The sequence below is a fragment of the Canis lupus genome, chromosome 9, assembly GCF_011100685.1.
Source record: "Canis lupus familiaris isolate Mischka breed German Shepherd chromosome 9, alternate assembly UU_Cfam_GSD_1.0, whole genome shotgun sequence".
NCBI classification, from domain to species: Eukaryota; Metazoa; Chordata; class Mammalia; order Carnivora; family Canidae; genus Canis; species Canis lupus.
The window spans coordinates 19265269-19278339 of NC_049230.1; the positions used below are offsets into that span (position 1 = coordinate 19265269).

At 56.1% G+C, this 13071-nt stretch overlaps 2 protein-coding genes across 29 annotated transcripts; one reads left to right on the forward strand and one right to left on the reverse strand.

The window, feature by feature from the left end:
• Positions 1–227: 227 nt before the first annotated feature.
• Positions 228–11685, reverse strand: LOC106559282 (circumsporozoite protein). Of its 28 annotated transcripts, none has more exons than XR_005364363.1 (5): positions 11444–11685; positions 10325–10509; positions 10027–10147; positions 9250–9353; positions 228–3445 (listed from the first exon to the last, which is right to left on the reverse strand). XR_005364363.1 is itself a non-coding variant. In XM_038547163.1 (5 exons), the coding sequence occupies exons 1-4, from the start codon at positions 11624–11626 to the stop codon at positions 9250–9252; spliced, it is 495 nt and encodes a 164-aa protein (XP_038403091.1). In that variant the 5' UTR covers positions 11627–11663; the 3' UTR covers positions 7758–8082. The 28 variants fall into 28 exon arrangements, 23 of the variants coding, with proteins under 23 accessions (XP_038403091.1, XP_038403090.1, XP_038403089.1 ...); XM_038547163.1 differs by lacking the exon at positions 228–3445 and adding an exon at positions 7758–8082 and having other exon boundaries at positions 11542–11663; XR_005364364.1 differs by lacking the exon at positions 228–3445 and adding an exon at positions 7764–8082.
• Positions 5991–6743, forward strand: PPY (pancreatic polypeptide). Its single transcript, NM_001313876.1, is given in 3 exon segments — positions 5991–6181; positions 6358–6429; positions 6580–6743. Coding segments are annotated over 3 exon segments (282 nt in total). The 3' UTR covers positions 6599–6743.
• Positions 11686–13071: the final 1386 nt, after the last annotated feature.

Below are 13071 nucleotides of genomic sequence, written 5' to 3' on the forward strand. Positions count from 1 at the left end.
CACAGCCGACCGGCTCAACCAGCCTTGCTGCCGCAGGAGCCTTAGATGTGATATTAATAGTGACGACAGCTACCTTTTGAAAGAAGCACTTACTTATGTTCTAAATGCCGAACTATTTGTTTTACACACACCACATTGCTAGAATATTGATTTGGCTTTTTTAAAATAAAGGCAGAATTAGCAGTAGCTTAAACAGGACAGAAGTTTATTTCTCTTTTACATAAAATTCAGTGGCATCTGGGGATTAGCACCTCTGTTTCACGAGGAAGTCCAGAAGCCCTGGGACCTATTTTGTGGCATCCCCATGTCCTCCTCTACGTGACTGGAGATGGCCCACCATTACCGCCTTGTGTTCCAGTCAGCAGGAAGGGAGGGAAGGGGAAGGGGAGATGCTCTGGTTACGAGGCTGAGTCACACTTACCCTAAGACCTGGCTTCAACTAACCATTTCATTTCACCCATGATGGTTTCATGGGTCAGGATTGGGAAGCGCTCAACTAGGCACCTGTCACTTGGAGTCGTTCCTGCAGTGACAGTCAGGGGTTGGCTGGGGCTGAGGTCATTGGAGGGCACCCCTCAGGGTTGATGCCTAGGAGGTCTCATGCACATGTCTGGGGGTGCTGCTAGCTGCTGGCCCAGAGCTCAGCTGGGTCTGTTGACCCAGCACCTCCATGTGGGGGCCCCTCCAGCACTGTATTCTTGGGGTAGTTGGGCCCACATGGTAGCTGGCTCCCCACGAAGTGAGTGCTGGGAGAGAACTGGGAGGAAGCAGTGCTGCCCTTGTCTTCCTGGGGCCACGGTAACAAAATACCACAAACCCAGGAGTTTACCAGCAGGTCTGAAGGCTGGAAGTCTGAAGTCCCAGGTGGGCAGGGTTGCTTACCTTTGAGGGCTGTGAGGGTCGGGGCTGCTCCAGGCCTCTGTCCTTAGCTCCTAGGTGGCTTCCCTTCTGTGCATCTGTTTCTGTGTCCCAAAGTCCCGTTCATTTAAACACAGCAGTCATATTGGATTATGGGTCCGCTCTACTCCAGGGTGAGCTCAACTTAATTAGTTTTCATCCGCAAAGACTCTATTGCCAAATAAGGCTGCATTTTGAGGCACTGGGGGTTAGGATTTCAACATGCGAACTTGGGGGGGGGCACACAATTCAACCCATAACAACTGCCTCCTATGACCTGGCCTCACAAGCCACATCCTCCAACACACTCACCTGACCAGTACACCTGAGAAAGGGACATGGACCCCACATGTGGAACTACATGTGGGATAGGAGGTCTTTCAGTGGTTATCTTTGCTACAGTCTGCCTCAGGACAGCATGAGAATATTGCTAGAATATTGATTTGGCTTTTTTAAAATAAAGGCAGAATTAGCAGTAGCTTAAACAGGACAGAAGTTTATTTCTCTTTTACATAAAATTCAGTGGCATCTGGGGATTAGCACCTCTGTTTCACGAGGAAGTCCAGAAGCCCTGAGTGACACCTGGGTGGGGATGGGGTGCACTGCCTTGGAAGGGGTCTCTATGCCAGCTCTGCTTGGGCCTGGGTCTGTGTGTGTCAGGCTGGAGGCACAGGTGGCAGACTCAGCTGCTTCTGTGGCTGGGGCACCGAGGCACCGAAACGCTCCTCTCAGTGGCTAGAACTTAGTCATGCGGTCCCACCTCATGGCCAGAACAACCCAGAAGATGTCATTAGCCCAGTGGCCACGTGCTGTTCTCAAGCTCGTGTATGACAGGAGGAGGAGAGAGTGCGTACTGGAGCAACCAGCGCTATCGGTTACAAACATGATCTCCTTTGAACATCCTCTGGAAATCACCTGGCCCATCTCATCATTGAGCAGATGGGAATCCTGAGGTCTGAGGATGGGGAGAAGCTGGCAGGAGGTCACACAGCCGGGGACAGAGGTAAGAGAGCCCTCCGTGTGCCGCTCCTGGCTCCACTAACCATTCACTCTCAACTCTTCTGCAAGGCTCCCCATGGTGCACCCCTGTCCCCTCTGGCGGCACCTCCCACGTTCCTCCATTAGTGTCCCCCAACAGTGCAGTCCCGTTGTCACCACCCCACTTCTGTGAGACAGCATCTCCTACTGTCCTCAAGGTCACTCCAGCCTCATTTCCTCTGGGAACCTCCTGCTCTGGCCTGCCCGTCTCTGGAGCCTGACTCTGAGTTCTCACACGGGCCTACCCCCTCAAGTCCCGCTGTAGGCAGCGGGGGCAGGGACCTCAGAGACCAAAGATCTGCATTGAGTCCCCGTCTGCCACTGGTCAGCCATGCGACTTTGGCCCGCCTAGTCATTCCATTTCACTGCCTGTGTTTCTTCACTGGTCATACATGGAAACTTACACCTTAAATAATAATAAGAGTTCACTGCTTAGGCTCAGAGAGGTTATGTGCTTTGCCAAAGGTCACACAGCTCTTGAGTGGTAGAGCTGATGAGGAAGGCAGCTGAACGTACAGCCTGGCACATGCTTACTAACACCCCCTCTTTTCCTTTACTCTCCTTCTCACTTCTAACCCTTCTGGAAACTCAGGCTCAGGCAACTTTCCTCTCCAATGACCCCAAGGGAGAAATTCCCCTCCTTCCACACCCAGTCCCCTCTTAGGAAAAATGTGGGCTGACAATGGTTGGATTTGCTTTTGCAGGTGTTGTGGGCAGGGAGGGAAAAATATTGAACACTTCTGCGCCTGCAGGGGCCCTGGTGCAGAGGGAGTCTCCCGGGAAGAGAGAAGTGGGGGCAGAGTCCAATCTCCAAACGAATGACCTGAGTCCCCAGTCAGGCCTGCACTGATTTTGAGGGAATAGGACAGGGACTCAGGGTGTGTGTGTATGCGCACGTGCAACAGCTGCCCTCAGTCTAAGGGTTTCTCCAGGGAACAGGGGACCCATTAGGTTCCTGACATCTGGGGGCAGCCACCTGTACCCCCCCAGCCCCCCACTGCTGCCACCCAGCACAGGAATAAGACATTGGCCTAAGAGCTCGGCTAGGCTGCTTTGGAGGCACTCTTGTGAGAGGCACGTATGGAGGATGTGATGCTGGCTGAATTCCTGTCCTTGGAGTCTCATATGTGGGGACCACCACCCCGCTTGCTATGGCACACTGGGCCCCAGCCTGTGACCCCAGGTGCTCCTGGGGAATTCCTCTTCTACTTGCATCAAAGCCCTCACTCCACCCATAACACTGCCCAGTGGCCATCCACCCCGTCCTAGAAGGACCCATGGGGTTGGGCAGGTGGAGAGGGACCTTTTTCCATTTTCATTTCATCCGCCTGCAGGTAAGTACTTGGTGCCTTGTCTAAGCGGGCTCCACGGCAGGTCCTCGGAACGTATGAAGATGAGCGAGACGCATCACTCAGTTCTGGATCTGGCCTACAGTGCAGAAGGCACACACACCCGCTGCCTCTTCCTCTTGGTTTGTCCCAACTTCCCTGAGAGGACCCAGAAAGGGAATCTGTTGTTTGCAAAGGAGAAAAATGAAAGCTATGGGTCCAGTTGACAGTGTGGAATAGGAGTCATTTGTGAGGCACAAGACAAGACTGTCACTGGCCGCAGTACTCAGTCAAGCGCCAGATCTGCCATCTGCAGGGGCTCGGTCCTGACACAGCGGCCAGAACAGGTCGGCCAGGCGGCAATCCTGCGGGAGGCCGGACCCTCCGCCGTAGGGTTGGAGCCTGGCGCCCCCTGGTGGCACAATGCAGCCCCTGCGGCCTCACCTGAGGGGCGCGGGCACCAGCATCGGTTCACCAACTTCGTTGGTGAAGCGGGAGCCAGGGCCAAGGCTTGCCCAGACAGACAGACCGACCTCCACATTTGCTTTTGGGATATAAACTTTTGTCTGGTAAGGCATTATTGTTCTTGTTACCAGAAACCAGGGTTGAGAGGAACTGACATAACACTGACATTTAGAGATCCTCTTTATCCTCCCTATCTTGAGGAAAATCAAAGCTCAGAGGGGGCTAAAATTATTTCCCCAGGATCACACAGAGCCCACAGCAAAGCCAGGATTTGGACCTCTAAGCCCGCTGTATTAGATCCCTGGGGTCACACCTCCAGGTGTCACACCCCCTACGACTCCCCCCCAGAACACACACACTTTTGGTGTCTTGTTCTGGGACAATAGGACCTCGGAGGCAAAAGGTCTTTGGCTCCCCACTGGGGCTTCAGTGTGTCCTTCAGACACGCCTGGTCACTGCTCCTTGCCCTGAGCAGGGGAGGGGGCTGGGGGTTGAGGAAGGGACGCCTGAGCAGGGCAGGCTCAGAGGCTCCTGGGGGTGGTGGTGATGTTGGGATGGTGGGGTTGAGGCCTAGACAGCTGTGTGGTCTCAGGCAGGTCTCTTCACCTCTGTGAACCTCATGTTTCTCAGCCAAAAAGAAATGGAAAATTATAGCAATAGTTTGACAGCCTCAATTAGGAAAAAAAGAGTTCAGATTTTGGAATTAGACTTTGTTTCAAACTCTGGATTTCCCAATGACTAGTTACCTGGTCTTCAGCTAGTCACTTAATGCCTCTGAGTTCCTGTCTCCATTTGTAAGATGGGTTGGTTGGTGCAGGGACTCAGTGAGGTGACAGGGAGCATGTTGGAAAATTCAAGGCTTTATGATGCCAACTTTATCACAGTGTTGGAAAGGAGCTCTGGGATGTGCCTCTGGTGTCTGCTCCCCCCCCCCCCCACTCCATTCCCCTGGCCCCAGGCACATGGGTTCTCATTCGCACCCCACACACCAGCCGGGGAGTAGGTCTCTCCCTGCCTGTGTCCTCAACTCTTTTGCACATTTAAGGCCTCTCCCCACCTGACCCTTGGTCTCACTTTGTTCTAGTCACAATCTGGAAAGGAAATCCTGACTCTTCATCCTGGAGCCTCCGAGCCCCAGGCTCAATCTTATGCTCTGAGGGAATTTGTTTGAGGATTCCTGTTAATCCCTGGGAGGCAGTCAGGGCTGTTCTGAGGCTGGGACCAGAACCTTTCAGTAGCCGGACATCCCCATTCTTTTTGAACCAAGCCTGCTCTGGTGCCCAAAGGTGGATGGTGGCCCACAGGAGACTTACTGTGGCCCACTTTTACCTGTTATACTGCTGGTGTGGCACCCACAACACCGCCCTGTCCCCCTCCCAGCCCTGGCCCCAGGGCCAGCTGTCGTAGGTACCAGGGAGACAGTGGGAGGAGGGGGTGAGGGCTGGGGAATGAGAGAGGCTGACAGAAGGCGGGGACTCTGGGGGACTGAGGACTATAAAGGGGCACCGAGGAGGGCAAGGACACCCATCCGGCCCTTAGGACTCAGGGTAAGTGGTCCTCGGCTGGGGAGGAGGCAGGGCCCTGGGGGGTCTTTGGGACTAGGGTCTGGGGTGGGGGAAGGAATTGATGCTTTGCAGAGCAGCAGGCTGGTGTTGGGACATCTGGGGCCCTGCTTGGGTCTCGCTCTACATCTGGCTGAACCTATCACTCTGGAAGAGCAAGCAGTCTGCTGACTAAAGACTAAGCATGCATGGGGAATAAAGGGTGGCCGTGCACACGAATGTGAGTGACGGCGACCTTGTGAGTGAAGGGGTCCTGTGCCTATCGGCTGAGGGCGACCCAGGCAACAGTGTCTTCTCTAGGACCTGTACTTGAATGTCTATCCAGGTGGAGGGGCGGGGGCAGACCCACAGGCCCTGGATCCCTGTCCTTTGGCTCACAAGTTCATTCTGTGTGCTCCTACTGTGTGAGCCAGAGCACCCCTTCATCCCGCCCCGCGTCTGCCTCCTCAGAGCCACAGGGCTCTGGATGTCACGAGTCCTGGGTCTCCTGCCCCATGTCCCCACCTTCCCTGCTATGCTTTCTGACGTTGCTGGGGGCCTGTCCGTGCTCTCCAGGGTGGTGTCTGGGAGGTGGGTGGTCACATTCGAGCAGCCCTTTGCTCTGTCCCTTTGTCCCCAGGCTTGGAGACATGGGTGATGGGCTAAGGGCCCGGGCAGGTGGGCTCTGTCTTTTCTCACCTTCCTGCTCCTCGCTCCCCAGATGCCTGCCGCCTGCCGCTGCCTCTTCCTGCTGCTCCTGTCAGCCTGTGTGGCTCTGTTGCTGCAGCCGCCACTGGGTACCCGGGGGGCCCCGCTGGAGCCAGTGTATCCGGGGGACGATGCCACACCAGAGCAGATGGCCCAGTACGCGGCTGAGCTCCGCAGATACATCAACATGCTGACCAGGCCCAGGTGCGTGTGAGAGAGGGAGAGAGAGAGCCCGGTCCCTGCGGCCCTGAGCCACAACCCAGCCTCACCCCTGCCATGCTCTTGGGAAAGCAGAGCAGCTCCACTGATCCCTGGGGCCCAGGTGGGATGGTGCCCAAGGGTGGGCACAGTGCTTGCCCCACCTGCCTCTCCCCTCCCAGGTATGGGAAAAGAGACAGAGGAGAAATGCGGGACATCCTGGAATGGGGCTCCCCCCATGCAGCCGCCCCCAGGTAGGTCTGCTTCCCTGCCCTGTGTGCCTAGATCCCTGGGGCTGGAAGTGGGGCAGGGAGGAGAGAACACAGGCCCAGTGCTGGCCTGAGGTCTCCTGGGGGCACAAGGACTGTCCACTCCCTCTGTTGTGTTCCCCCCTCTCCTCACAGGGAGCTGATGGACGAGTAATGCCACCTCCAAGTAATGCCACCTCTGCCTCTCAGGCCAATGCCAGCCTACCTCTCCCCTCTGCACCCCTGGCCAAAGCTTGCTCCCTGCTCTCACACACAGACTAAATAAAGCAAGTCAAAGTCATAGCTTCTGTGGGTGTGTGTCTCTGTGGACCCCTGGTGGGGGCAGGAGCAGGCCAAATGCATGGGAGAGATGGGGAGGGGAGGGAGGCACAGAAGGGAAAGGAGAGTACCGTCAGTGATGCAGAAGGCCTGTGGGTCCTCTGAGCCATTCAGCTCAGAATCTCAGGGAGCCAGGGACTCCTCCCAGGCCATTCAGTAAGTCAGTGAGGCTTGACTCTTCCATTTCAGCACCTCTAGACCTTCCAGATCCGCAGCCTGATGACGGCCATGCCCCCAAACATATCCCCTGCCAATGTACCTAGGCAGTAGGTGAAGTTCTAATGTGTATTAAAGTGCCCTTGGCACAGGGGGTGGGGTGCAGGGGCAATGACCCAGCATGGAGGAATGGCTGGTGCTAAGTCAGACCTCTGACCTCTGGGCAGGTGTGTGTGTCTAGTAGGATCATGGCTCATCAGGGGGCACGGGCCCCACAGAAGCATGGCCAGCAGGGAAGGACTGTGATGGGGAGGGCCTGGAGATGGGGTCCTGTACAGACTGTTGGGAAAATGAGCCTACTGTGTGCCAGGGGGATGGGGGCACGTTCAACCCTCCCAACAACCTAGTGAGGGGGATGCTGTTGCCCTCACTCTACAGAGGGCGAGACTCAGGCTCAGTGAGGTATGGCTGCTTATCCCAGGTCCTACACAGACAGCAAGCTAGTACAGGCTATGTAGCACCTGCTCTAAGAGTCAGAAGAACTTGGCTCTGATTCTAGGATCTGCCACTCCCTGTGTGCTGGGAAGCAGGGCTACAACCTCTCTGAGCCTCCCATCTGTCAAGAGGGAAGGATGATAAGGTTGCAGTGAGGATGACATGAAATAACATGTATGAAACGTTGACTGTGGGGGGCGCCTGGGGGACTCAGTTGGTTGAGTGTCTGATTCTTGATTTTGGCTCGAGTTACGACCTCAGGGTCCTGGGATTGAGCCCTGCATCAGGCTCCCTGCTCAGTGGGGAGTCTGCTTGAGATTCTCTCTCTTTGCTCCTCCCCCTACTCACACATACTCTCTCTAAAATAAAATTTAAAAAAAATCTTTTTAAAAAAACCTAAGACAACCCAGGTATTTGCAGCTGGAGGGAGTAAAAATGCTGAGAATCCCTTGAACAATTCCTCTTTCAGCAAGTAAACCCATAGATGTACTATTATGATCTCTATGTGTACCAATAAGCTATAGTATTGATTTGTTGGAAATTTAAATTTCAGTCAAATGCAATTACTTAAAAAAAAAGAAAATAGAAATATTAAGCGTGGTTCTTGACTCAGGTAAATGCTCAGTAAGCAGGAGCTTTTCAGAGGCCGATGTGCCCTTGGCCAACCAGCTGTTTCCATGAAGCATGCCAGAAAGACCAGTGGAGAGAAAACACGGGCTTCAAACACATGAAGCTCTCCATCTGACACAAGAGGGGTACAGGGAACTCCATGTGGCTCCTGGATGGGGCTCTGGAAGGCAGGCTTTCCACGATTACATGGAAGCATCTTTGAAGAACTAAAAACTTAGAGAGAATGGGTCCTGAGAGGCAATGAAGTCCTGGGCGTAGGGGCTACTGGAGCAGCTGCAGCAGGGGAAGCCGCAGGGGGAGTTCGGCCTTCTGGGAGGAGGCTGGCGGAGTGAGAATTGTGGCCACTCCCAGGAGCCCAATCTGTGGATTCCACACTCCAGCTCCAGAAGGGTGAGGACCCGGATCCGGCCCCAGGGAGCCTGCACTGAGGACAAGTGGCCCCAGTGGTCTTCGGCAGCCCTTGCCCTTCTTGGGCACTCTGAGCAGGTGGGGATGGGTAGGGTGTGTGTGTGTGAGAGAGAGAGACACACACACACACACACACACACTGGGAGTGAGTGAACACGTCTCTTTCCCCTTCTCCTGGGACGGGAACACCTGTGGATGAGGGATTGTCATGGCAGGGATGGGTCATGAGGGAAGTGAGAGAATTAGAACCTTTCTGTTCCTGGAATGGCTTCTCCAGCCTCCCCCACATGTTCTGCCTGGAAAAGACAGGGCTTGTGGGCTTGATGGATGAGAGGGTCCCCTTTCCTGGGCTCAGCACCTCACACTGACTCCAAGACAAGGATAAACGTGTTTTCCTTTAATTCCTGGCTGTGCCTGGAGTGTGCAAATGGCCCAAGAGTTGGAACCAGGGCCTAAAAGTCATGGGTAGATGCAGCTACCAGGCAGATGCACAGCTCAGGGTGATTCTCAAACCCAAGGGAGTGGCTGGGAGGGGAGCCGCTTTCAGAGAGCAAAGTTTGAGTTTGGATGATGGAGCCTGAAGCCCCAGCATTTTCTGGCAGCTAAGGGGATGGGCTCTGAGTAGGGAGAGAGGTAGACACTTTCCAGGGGCAGGAATTAGGATCCTGCTCAGGGCATACTTGTGTGTGAGAGGTGGCTTGTGAAAGGTGCCTCTGAAGCCGAGCACCTCTGCCCCTGCCCCCTTGTCCAGGTCTTCTGATAGTCACCAGCCGCCCCCCTGCCCTGCGCCCCACCAACCTAGGAGAGTGCCATCCTCACATCCAGCTTCTCAGGGACAGGCCCTCGATGGGCTCCTGCCATTTCTGCTCTGCTCATTGCTGGAGTGACAGGCTGAGAGGGTCCTGGAGGCAAAGGCAGGACTACCTGTTCTTCACCCCTAAGGGTAGGCAAAGACACTGCTGCTTGTTCCTGGGTCACCTGGGTCGTCCAGGGCTAGCATCTAAGCCGCCCTGCTCTGTGGAGACACTTGTGTGGGAGGGGATCCTAGCTGAAGCCCCTTCTTCCAGATTACTGGGACCTGCTCCTCTGGCCTCTGCTGGCCCTCTGGTTAGAGCACCCCCCCCTCCCCCTGCAACTCCCACCCCAGTGGAGTACATCTGCAAGTGGGGGCAGGTGGATGGGCTGCTGGAAGGAGGCAGGAGAGACCTGCAGGGGAGGTCTTTTCCTCTCACAGTAGGAGCTCCAGGGTCCCCTCTCCCCTTGAAGGTCAGATCCCTTCCTGCCTAGGGCCCACAGGAGTCACCAAGCCATGGAGATATTTCTTTATTGTTTCGGGGTAGGTGGTGGTGAGGAAGGTGAGCAGGTAGGAGTTAAGGCTCCCGGAAGAATACAAAGGGGGAGGGTGGGCCAGCAGACTTGAGTCAGGCAAGTGGAGGTCAGGGCCCTGCCTGGAGAAGGATGTCCCTGGGGCCCTGGTGTCCGCCCCGCACAGCCCAGGGCTTCCTCTCTGTCCGCCGCCCCCTGCTCCCAGTTCTGGGGCTCCTGATAGGTACCAGCCGGCCCAGGCTCTCCTACCTGGGGCCCTGGGAGGAGGGCGGAGGTTGGGGTTTCCCGGTGGTCTGTCGGGGGGGTTTCGTAGCATTCGCTGGTAGGGGTTTCGTGGTGTTTGCTGGTGGGGTTCTTGTGGTGTTGGCAGCTTTCTTGGGGTTTTTAACGTTTTTAGATTTCTTGGTGTCCTTAGACTTAGAGCTGGGGAACACGTCTTTGCACAGATCTCGGGGTGGCGAGGGCGGTGGGTGGGGTGCCCGGTGATGCCCATTTCCTCCCCCACCCCCTGCCCGTCCTCCCGCCCTCCCGCTCGCCCCCCGCCCACCTGCTGTTGAAGAGCTTCTCCAGGTACTTGTTGAAGTGCGCGAAGTTGGACAGCCAGTCCGCCGCCCTGGGCCCGGGGGGCTGCTGCGGCTGCAGCGCCTCCCCCAGGGCTCCCCGGGGCCGCAGCAGCAGCAGCAGCGCCAGGCACACCAGGGCCAGTGCGCACGCGCACCGCAGAGCCGGCGCCTGGGGGGAGGGGGAGACAGGAGCGCGGGTGTCACGTGACCGGGGGCCGGGGGACTGGGCGACGCGTCCGCCTCTGGGACGCACGCAGGTGCGCGAGGCCTGAAGGGACCTCCCGCTGCCCGGGCCGAATGCTGCGCACCGGGACATGCGCAGTGCCGCGCGCACAGACAGCGGCGAGTACTCGGGACGGCGAGGGGGGACCGGGAGCACCCCCTCGGGTGGGCCCCCGGGGCAGCTCGCTCGCCTCACCGACCTCTTGCTCACCCCACTCGAGCCTCTCCCCACTCCTTGCCGTTCCTCAGAAATGCCAGGCGTGCTGTTCTCTGCCTGGAAGGCTCCCTCCAGATGTCCGCGGGGCCTCCGCTCAAGATCCACCCCCTGAACGGGTCCTACCCGCACAGCCCTACTTAAAATCGCAACCCGTCCCTTCATCTTGTACTTTCCCCTTCCAGGTCATCTTCTAACTTACTATATTCTGTGCTTTTTAAAAATTGTCTTCATCTCTCCCAAGGAACTCCCCACCCCCCACCCCCACCCCGTGTAAGCACCGTCACGGTTGGGCTCTTCGCCTGTTTTGCTCACCGATGTAGCACAAGCACCTAGAACAGTGCCTGACGCTTGGCAGGTGCTCAGTAATACGTGTTAAATGAGCGACTAACCGCTGCGTACTGGAATGCCCGCCCAGGGATCCCCACATGTGCACCCAGCCGTGCACAGAAAATTTTGTGCTGGCGACACACAGGCACATCCGGTGATTCACGTACTACAATGCCTAGACATGTGATACACACCCTCCAGAGCCCCTGGACCCTCAACCCTCTCTTGACCAGGAAATCCCCTCATCCCCACTGCTCAAAGCGGGGAGAGGAAAGCCTGGCGGCTGTTCTAGCCATCGGATTGGTGGAGGGGCTACTCTGGTCTCACTCCTTCATGCCTGTGATCCTGCGGAGGGGCCCTTGGTGCCAGCTTCCATCCTCAAGCTCCTGGAGAACGTAGCTGACAGGGGTCCCCGACTCAGCCGTCACACATTACCATGGTGCTGGGCAGGTGCAGAGCGGCTCAGCAAAAGGATATCTGGCAAGGAAGTCCGAGGCCCTTTAAATTCCTTCAGATCCATGTCACCTTTCCCACAAAGGCTCCACCCCTAGCTTGGCCCCCTCCTGCCCCTGTGTCATAACCCGGGAGTTGGGAACAGGGAGAAAGTGGGGGTGGAAGCACATGGGCTGCCAGCTGTTCTGACCTGGGCACAGTTGGTGCCGGGGGCCCAGGGGTGTGGGTGGCAGAGGCGGGAGGCACTGGGGAGTAGGGGTCACTTGTTGCCTCAAGTCTACAGATCCCAGGGAGGAACTGTCTCTGGGGTTTAGAGGGGGCTGGGCTTGCCCAAGGACTATTCTTAGGGTTGGGAGGGCTATGCTGAGAGACCAGGTGCCCCTTCCCACCCAGCTGGGGGCTCAACACCCCTACTTCTGGCTTCCAGGCCTGCTGGCAGGGGCATGGGTGAGGTTAAGGTTTCTGCCTTAGGATTGCAGGCCCTATTGCTCATTCTGGAGATTTTTGCATCCTACCTAGCTACTTTGGGAGACCTGCAGAGCTTTCTGAAGTGTGGTGGGTCTCAGCTCCCTGAATGATGGACTCAGGGCTTGGACTGCTTCAGGTCACAGAGCTTTGGCTGTGTGGCCATTAGGGCCTCTCTACTTGCCCAACATTGCTGCTTTTCTGTGGCAAGTTTGTAGGATCTGAACTGAAGCCTTTTCATGCCAATCCCCACTCCCCCCACCCCCCTGCCAAAAGGGACACAGTAGGAAGAGCAGGGGCTTCTGGGTAGGAATCCTGACTTTACCACTTCCTGGCTGCGTGATGTTGATTAAGGGACATTATCTTCCCTGGACCTCCGCATCCTCACTGTGAAATGGAGCCGATCACATCTATAGCCTTAGGGCTGTCGTGAGGATCAAGTGGGAGGATGTAGCTGAAGCCCTTGGACAGCTGCTGGCGCACAACGATGAACACATATGGGCTCCTCCACTCAGGGATGCATCCCTTCCCCCCATCCTCATTTCTCTCTTAGGGGAAGGGTGAGAAACTCAATGTCAATGTCATCGAAGTTTATGGGATGGCTCAGCAGCCAAGTGAGAAAGAACTTCATGTCCACAGAGCCAAGACACTCAAGAAAAAGAAATGAGATTCCCGTGATAAAATTCCATAGTACAAGTTGGGAGGAGAGATCTTGGTGTCAGTGTGCCCCAAGTCCCAACAAACAGGCTGTCTTTTATTTCTCTTAGGCCCAAGCCCAGGGTTGATGACCCCATTCCTGAAAGAGCTCCAATGATGTGTCTTCTTGCAGCCTTGGCTATGAGGATACAAGCTGCCCTTACAAACCCAGAGCACTAAAGGCTTTCAGTCCCTCATTCTTCTGGACTCACTTATTCCAGGAACTGTCAAGTTCTGAGGGATGGTGTACATCTCCCCGCCTTCCTGCCCAGAAAAAGAGAAAATGCTTGATGGGGTGAGCAGGTTGGGAGAGGAGGCACAAAGCACTCAATATTATTATCATAATGGTAA